General features: G+C 45.5%; 1 protein-coding gene across 1 annotated transcript in view; it reads left to right on the forward strand.

Moving 5' to 3' along the window:
• LOC121100185 (collagen alpha-1(I) chain-like) overlaps positions 1-9,025 on the forward strand; it is a 45,163-nt gene that overhangs the window by 5,170 nt on the left and 30,968 nt on the right. Inside the window, exons 6-8 of the mRNA XM_040620416.1 lie at positions 414-998; positions 1,134-1,590; positions 1,906-2,141. Of these exons, the coding sequence (XP_040476350.1) occupies positions 414-998; positions 1,134-1,590; positions 1,906-2,141 (1,278 nt within the window). The remainder of the gene's footprint in view (positions 1-413; positions 999-1,133; positions 1,591-1,905; positions 2,142-9,025) is intronic.

Here is a 9,025-nt window from a genome sequence, read left to right on the forward strand (position 1 = left end):
AATGCCCACAGCCCCACTCCTGAGAAGTCGCCAACTCCAGGCTCTGGAGAAGGGAGGAGGACTGCGCGCAACCTGACGAATGCCACAACTCAGCACACCCAGGTCCTAGTAAAGCCAAAGTACGTGGCGGAGCACCAGCGTGCTTGTAATGTATGTACATTTGGGGGCCCATTTCTCGGGACGTCATCCCTACCCTCCTCTTTGTGTCTTGGACAACGCCAAACACCTCAGCTCACGCTTCTGTCTTCTGGAAATAAGCGGAGGTTCGTTTTCACCACGAGACGCAGGGATTCTGAAACAACTCCCTTTCCCCTTATCACCTCGACTCTGCACGGACAGCACAAATTCAAGTTTCCCCACGCGTCACCTGGAGCCCCAACTTCTGGAAACGCCCCCCTTACCTCGCCTCCAAGAGCTGGCATCGCGGCGAAATCCGAGCACGCAGCCGCCCGCGCTGCTGCTGTCGCCGCCGCAGCCAAGGAGGCTCGGGGAGGCTCGGCCCGCTCTTCGGCCCCGGGGCGACCGCAGGCCAGGCCCTCGGCCCGGACCACTAGCCGGCTCGCCTCCTCTCCCGCAGCAAGAGAGCTCCCGCGCCGTGCCGAGCGCCCAGGCGAAGCCCGGCGCCGGGAGCACGCTCTGCACCAGACGCCCGGCCGGGGGACGCCGCCAAGCGCACGGCTCCGGCGGAGCGCCCGGGCAGCCGCGGCGGCGGGGGAGAGGGGCGTGTTCCCTGCGCCTCGGAGCCCGCACGCTGCGTCTCAGCGGGACAGGGAGCGGGGACGAGCCCGGCGCGAAGCCCCTGAGGGCGCCTCTGGGCCCTCCACCCGGGCCGGCCGGCCTGGCGACGCGCTGCAGCCCGCGTGCCCCTGCGGGAGCAGCCTCGGTGCGCGCTCTGCGCGGCCGCCTCCGCGCCTGCCTCGGCGCGCAAACTTTCCCGGCGAAAACCCCTCCGGCCTCTCCTGCGGGGCCGCCGCGCTCTCCCCCGGGCCCCAGAAACTGTACGCCCCCTCCCTCCGCAGCCAAGACCCACTGAAAATATGGCGCCCTCGAACGTCGTTCCTCGGTCCCCTCAGGGAATCCCGAAATGCCCAGTCCCCAGAACCCCCCGGCTCCCAGTGAGCGCGAAATTGTAGCCTGCGGGGCCGAGGAAGGAAAGGGCTCCGCTGGTCCAGTGTGAGGCCAGCGGCACTAAATCCAAATCCTGCTCTCTCGCACTCGGGCGGGCGCTGCCCAGGTCCCTCAGCAGACAGCAGTTTTGCTGGTGCCGAGATTGCCAAGGGGAGTCGTAGAATCGGCAGGTCTGAGAGTCCGGGACTGGACGAGCTCCGCACCAGCGGGCTGTCTGTGCCTCGAGCCTCGGCCGGAGACTTGTTTGCAAAGTGGCGCTGGAGTCGGGGCGGCCAGTGCTGGAATGAAGCCGCTCCGCCCGCGCCAACTCTCCTGGCGCGGGGGCCCGGCCGGGGCCGAGGGGACACTCCATGCAGGCGGGGCCGCTTTTCAAAACCCAGTTACCGGAAACCCAGCGGGAGCCCCGGAGGGGACTGGCTGCCCGCGGCCAGGAATCCACTCTCAGGCGCCGGCTGCCAGCCTGTTTGCAAACCGCTGCGCCCAGGTCGAGTGCAGTGAAACATACATGTGCAATAGACAGGTGCATTAGATTTATTTTATTTTATTTTTGCAAAAAGCCCTCCTAGGACAGCAAATCTGGGAGTTTGCGGGGTATTTTCTGCATTGGCATCACTCACGAGATGCAAAAGGGAGGAAAAAAGCCACCCACATTTTCCTTCTGTAGAGGGGAGGGAAAAGACACGAGAAATTCATGCAACGTGCATGCAGCTGGAGGAAGAGGAAAACCCGAGTGAGCCGTGCGCCTTACCGGGGGATGCATTTACTGTCTCATTGTAGAGCGCCTGCCCCGGAGTGCAGCCGGCGTCCCCCCGCGCGCCCGGCGACCGCTCCGCTCCCGCAGCCGCCTCAGCCGCTGCCGCCGCCGCCGCTGGCTCCGGGCGCGGAACAAGAGCCGAGGGCGAGCGCGAGCGCACGGCCCGCGAGCGCCGGGAGGGCAGGAAGCGCGTCATCACTCGGGGACGGCGCGGCCCCGCGCGGCTCCAGTCCAGCAGCGGCGCCGTGCGGCACCCGGGGTGGGCCAACAAGGGCCCCTTCTGGGTCTCTACCGGGCGGCCTGGTGCTGGGAGGGTCTACGAGGAGAGGCGACGCGCCGGCCGAGCTGTCGTGGGGAGAAGGGGGCGAAGAGTGACCCCGGCTCCCCCGAACTCGGGCTCAGCTATGAGGAGATTAGAGAGGGGGAGGAGGGGACACGGCGTCTATGGAATGGGGCCCCTGGGACCGCAGAGCGCTCCCCGCGGACCACTGGCCACCGTGGAGCGTGCGGCGTGTTTCCGACCAGAGGACAGTGGCGGGCTGTGGGGTCCTGCCCTGACGCCGTCTGTGGGAGCCGGCAGCTGGCTGTCCCTCTCCGCACGTGTTGCACATGCGACACTGAAATTGGTGGTCAGAGGTCACTTAGGGTTTTTGAGACCGGCTGTAGGAAGGGGACAGCGTTGGCACTCTATTAAATTAATATGGAAAATTTTCCAGCCTACTCTGCCCTGAATAAAGTCAATTTTATACTTGTTACATATACAGTCATTAGGAAATGTAGGATGACATGGAACAATATGATGGTTATTAAGGGGGCAAGGAGACAAATCACAAAATACTGTGTACCATATGATCTCATTTTCTTAAACTATGATTGATGGAGAGAGGTAGAAAAGACTGAATAAACACTGGACAGATGTTAACTAGATCTCTCAGTGATTGGTGGAAGTGTGTGTGATTTTTCCTGCATAGTTCTAGTTTTTTATTTTTCCGTCAGGAACACATTACTTTTGTAGTTAAAAAAATTTTTTTTTATTGCAAGACCTCTCATTTTTTTTCCCAGCCCAATACAGAATAACTGGAATAGACCCCTCTTCCCAAGAAAAGGGTAGTGAGTCTCTCTAGTTAGGCATAAATGAAACCACAACTTCTAAATGTTTTTTCAGAGCATGAAACTGCTGTTGCTATGAACTGGAGAGTGGGTTGATTTTGTAAATTGAAACCATCATATAGAAGTCGGATAAGGCTGGACATCCTGTAAGAACAATGGCATGTTCTTGTCTGGGCTGATGAACTTGATTTTATTATGACCACAGAGAATGATACATAATACACTTATTATGTATTATCAGAGTGCAGCTTTGTAACTTATTGCAGAGAACAAACTTTAAAATCAAAAAGCACAATCAGAACCGATGAATTGGCAACTTGAGAAAGTCCGAAAAGTTGCAGGGCCCAGACTTTCCAATTACGCAGGTAAAATGTTTTTGTTCACACCTTTTTAAACAGTCACCAGTCTAACAGAATAACTGGTGGTAATAGCAAGTCACTCAGAGGATGGTTAAAAAGTAAATGTTTATTGATTCTTGTAAGAGATTAGTAATAAGCTCATTGAATTAATGCCACCTAAATTGTCCCTTGGTTCACTGACAAAGAACAACCAGATTTTTATAGTTCAAATGCCAGGTTTACATAAGAAGCTCATCAAAACAGAGAAAAATTGGTTGCAACAAAGTAATTTTTCCTTTCTACTTAGTCCTCTGTTCATAGGGCCCAATGGCTTCCCATCAAGCATCTCAATCAGTTTTCTTCCCCCAACCTTGATTTAAATTTTTCCATGACTTAATTCCTCCTTCTCAAAGCATCCTGTGCTCTTCCACTACCTGCCAATGAGATGCCGTTTAATACTAGAAGGTCAGCTCCATCAGAGCAAGGATCTTACCTGCATCTCTGTGCCTAGAAGAGGGCCTGGTTTATAGTGGGTGCTCAATACATGTTCATTTCAAGAAAATACCATGTTTGTTCACTGTCTACTTGGCTACTTGTTAAGATGTTTGAAAAGTTATCTCTGCTATTAGACTATCAGCATAATGCTGGGATGCTAAGGGCTTGTAGAGTCGTAACCCTGGTTTAACTCAGAAATCTTACTCTTCAGAATAATAGCCAATTCCTAAGATATTTCAAGCAGTGAGGTGCAGGTGTCTGAATATGTCATTACTAATCCAATTAGTACTATTTTGTGGCTCTCTGAGATCACTGAAACCCCTTTCCCCAGTGAGAAAGAACATCATTCCTGGAATTCTTTGCTTTAGTCCAGGCTTCTAACCAATTGACTTTGGACACTTCACTTATTTTTGTAGTTTGTCATTTTCTCTAGCCTCTCTTATGACCTCAAAGCAATTTACTGTTTCTTTAGAAAAACCAATTCTAACCATTCTGTTGCCTAGCGTTATGTTTTTCAACAAGTTCCCCAATAGAAGTAAAATTGATTTTACCAGTAACCTACAGTAAGTGCTTTGAAATTGAAACTCCTCCCCTAGACCTGAAAAGACAGTTATTTCTAAATAAAGAGTCAGTTACTAGTAGTCTCTCTCTATACCAGTCGCAGTGATCATGGTTCAGTGTAGACCAGACAAAAACTTGTTTTAACAAGTTCTCTTTCTTGGACTTTGTCTCCACCCAGCAGAGGAAAACATGGTGGCAGTTATCGTAGAGTATCGAGGACCTGAGGTAAAACTCATTCCATCTATACAATTTACCAAGCCTTCATATTATCTCACTTCCTGCCAAGCAGATAATTAGGAACTGAAAAAATACTCATTTTCTGTGAATAAAGAGTGCAGCATTTGGGGAAGTAAATCAAAGAGATAGCTTCCAAGTGACTTACAAATACATCTGGAACTAAAATCCATTTTCTCCACAAGCTAGACCTGTAACCAAACCAGACGTCACTTGGTGCTACAGAGCCAAATGCTAAGAAATTCCTCCCCTCCTCTCATTACGCTATTTGCCTTAACCTTCTGACAACCTGTCTGCACATGTGTTTAACTGAGCAAACCCAACTGGGTCCATACTGAAGAGCTAAAAGAAATTCCACTAAATATTGTGCTCCACTTTCTTTTATAAGATCAAAATTTGGGCTATGTTATGATATCTTCTAGGGCATTCTTGATACATCAACAATTCACGACGTTTTTCCCTTTTTCAAAATTGTATCCATTCTCAGGAGCAAGGTGGATGTGGGAACAACATTTTCTAAAAATTGCCTATTACTCAGAACCAGAGATGAAAACAAGATACTCAGGCTTCTATTCTCATTTGACATCTTTAGGTTTAGAGAAATCTCTCCATCTCTTTTTAAATCATAAGTTCTAGGATAGAATATTACCCAGTAATAATACAGGGAATATTATCTCAGTTTCAATATAGCATATAGTCAATAAACTTACTTTCATTTTATTTGAGAGGCAGATATTTGACACTTTGCAAGAATTAATATGTTTTCTTTTTTATTTTTTTCGTTTTTTAGCCATCTGTAAGCATAGGGCCTCAAGTCATTCCTCACTAGTCAGGATGGAGTGATAGCTGCAGATTCAAATGCCCTTTCTCTCTCTTTTTTCTTCTTTTTTAATTTTCTTTTTCTTCCTCTTTTCCTTTTCCCCCTTTTTTCTTTTTTCCAAATATCTTTTTTTTTAAGATTTTACTTATTTATTTGAGAGAGAGAGGGAGAGAGAGAGCACAAGCAGGGGTGTGGGGGGCAGGGAAAGGCAAAGAAGAGGGAGAAGCAGACTACCAACTGAGCAGGGAGCCCGATTTGGGACTCAATCCCAGGACCCTGAGATCATAACCTGAGCCAAAGGCAGATGCTTAACCAACGGAGCCATCCAGCTCCCCAAATGTCTTTTTTTTTTAAAAAAAAAAAAAAAAAGGAAATTGCTTACATAGACTCAGGAAACTATTGTAATTATTGTACCCATCACAGGATAATAATTTTTCTTTTCCTATAGTATATAGAACACACTAAGGAAGGTTTCTTAAATGTCCCTAAAGAGGTGCCTGAGTGGCATGGTCGGTTGAGCATCCAACTCTTGGTTTCAGCTGGTGTTGTAGTCTTGGGGGTGTGGGATGGGGGTCCACAGTCAGCGGGGAGTCCGCTTAGGAATTCTCTCACTCTCTCTCCCTCTGCCCCTCCCTCTTCTCTCGCTCGCTCTCTCTCTTTCTAGAATGGATAGATAAATCTTTTTTTTTTTAAAAATGTCCCTGAAGAAAACACACTATCTAGAAGAATGCCAGTAATTATTATTATGGTAAACTGTATTTATCTTTAAATAAAGTAGTATAAACAATATGTGAGGCAGGATGTTTCTCTTTTTCTTGCTTGCTCATAGATTGGAGAAAACATAGTTGGGGTTATACTGTGGTTAACAATATTTTTATTGTGGAATATCAAAATTTTTGTATTAAATATGTAACTTTTAGATCTCTTTGGTCTTTTGGGTTTTTTTAAAAATGTTATATAAACATGTTTTCATGAAATGTCCAATATCAAGGTATTATAGAAAGACTTTGATTTATTTAATTTAATTTATTTATTTATTTGAAAGAAAGACGGAAAACATAGAGGGAGAGGAAGAGGGAGAAGCAGACTCCCTGCTGAGCAGAGAGCCCAATGTGGGGCTTGATCCCAGGGCCCTGAGATCATGACATTAGCGGAAGGCAGACAGTTAACCGACTGAGCCACCCAGGCATCCCAGAAAGACTTTTAGATTTAAAAAAAATTTTAATCTGTGATCGTAGTAAATTGCCCCTCTATCAGGAAACATGTTGTATAAAATTGGTTTCCTTGTCTCTGGAAATGTATTTATTTAACTCTTTTAAAATATTTTGCTTAAGAATCAGATCAACTTTAATTTAAAAATAATATATTGGGGCACCTGGCTGGCTCAGTCAGTAGAGCACGTGACTCTTAATCTTGGCATGGGGAGTTCAACCCCCACTTTGGTGTATAGTTTACCTAATTTTTTTTAAAATAAAAATAACATTTATTATCATGTAGGAAATATCATTCTAAATCTACCTCAAATGGAATAGATTTGTTTTAAACAAATAAGATAATTACATTGTGTCTAAGTCGTCGTTTTTATTACAGAATTGAAAATGAAGAATTGAAATATAGTAAGTGTATGTAGAAATTATTTACATAATTTTAATGTAACTTCAGAGAAATAAACAATGACTTTTGTCTATGTCAAAGATAAATATATCCAGCACAATTTTTACTTGCTTGTATCTTTAAATCAAGTTAACAAATATTTATTGAATTAGTGCCAGGACTCATTATGAGCAAAACACTCTTCTTCCCAGCAGTGCAGAATCCAACTGAATAAAATACAACCCTTGCCTTTCAGGAGGGTTGGAAAGATGAGAGAGGACACACCAGATATTCCAACTGATTCTGTTGATAAGAGGTCTTTAGAGGTCTTCTTTCATTTGATCACTTTCCTCAGAGATAAAGCTCCAGAGGTACACACACACACACACACACACACACACACACACAGATTTTTTTCCCCCTGACAAGACCAGGCCTAGGCACAGAGGACTACCTGTGGTCCTGTACCCTTATGTTCTGTTGCCCAGAGCAACCTAAAGCAGATGTCTTAGGACGTCAACCTGGTATCATCTAGGACCCAGCTAAACCCTTAAGGTCAACTACAAAGCAGGAGTTCTGGTGAACTGGCTTATACATTATTTGTGTCACTATTTTGAATATACTTGTACTTCCTGCCAGGTCCATTCCTTGGATCTCTCTCCTTCAGGTTAGGAAGTTTTATTGTCCTCACTTTGCCTCCAAAGGTGATTCCACTAAGATTTGTCAGACTTTTGGCGTTATCACATTATTCTATTATTATATCGATAAACTTAGATTTCTCAGCATAGTCAGAACCATAGTTACAAAAACTGTAAAGTTGGCATGGTACAGAGCCATACAAAAGGTAAATAAGATGGAAGGGAACTGGAAGATGGAAAAAGAAGATAATTTATAACGCATCAGCACTTAAGACTATTCTCTTTTTTTAATGTTTTTTTATTATATTATGTTAGTCACCATACAGTACATCCCTGGTTTCTGATGTAAAGTTTGATGATTCATTAGATGCGTAAAACACCCAGTGCACCAGGCAATACGCGCCCTCCTTACTACTCATCACCACTCTATCCCATTCCCCCACCCCCCTCCTCTCTGAAGCCCTCTGTTTCTTGCATTTCTATACACGAATAATGAGACTGAAGAAAGAGAAATTAGGGAATCCATCCCATTTACAATAGCACCAAAAACCATACGTTACCTTGGAATTAACTTAACCAGAGACGTAAAGGATCTATATTCTAGAAACTACAAATCACTCTTGAAAGACATTGAGGAAGACACAAAAAGATGGAAAAATATTCCATGCTCATGGATTGGAAGAATTAACATAGTTAAAATGTCCATGCTACCCAGAGCAATCTACACTTTCAATGCTATGCCGATCAAAATACTGATGACATTTTTCAAAGAACTGGAACAAATAGTCCTTAAATTTGTATGGAAACAGAAAAGGCCCCGAATCGCCCAGGAATTGTTGAAAAGGAAAAACAAAGCTTGGGGCATCACAATGCCGGATTTTGAGCTGTACTACAAAGCTGTGATCACAAAGACAGCATGGTACTGGCACAAAAACAGACACATAGACCAATGGAAAAGAATAGAGAACCCAGAAATGGACCCTCAGCTCTTTGGGCAACTAATCTTTGATAAAGCAGGAAAAAACATCTGGTGGAAAAAAGACAGTCTCTTCAATAAATGGTGCTGGGAAAATTGGACAGCTACATGCAAAAGAATGAAACTTGACCACTCTCTCACACCATACACAAAGATAAACTCCAAATGGATGAAAGACCTCGATGTGAGACAGGAATCCATCAAAATTCTAGAGGAGAGCATAGGCAACAACCTCTACGACATCGGCCAAAGCAACCTTTTTCATGACACATCTCCAAAGGCAAGAGAAACAAAAAATAATTGAACTTGTGGGACTTCATCAAGATAAAAAGCTTCTGCAAAGCCATGGAAACAGTCAAAAAAACTAAGAAGCAGCCC

The sequence above is a fragment of the Ursus maritimus genome, unplaced genomic scaffold (genome assembly GCF_017311325.1).
Source record: "Ursus maritimus isolate PB19 unplaced genomic scaffold, ASM1731132v1 scaffold_35, whole genome shotgun sequence".
Lineage (NCBI taxonomy): Eukaryota > Metazoa > Chordata > Mammalia > Carnivora > Ursidae > Ursus > Ursus maritimus.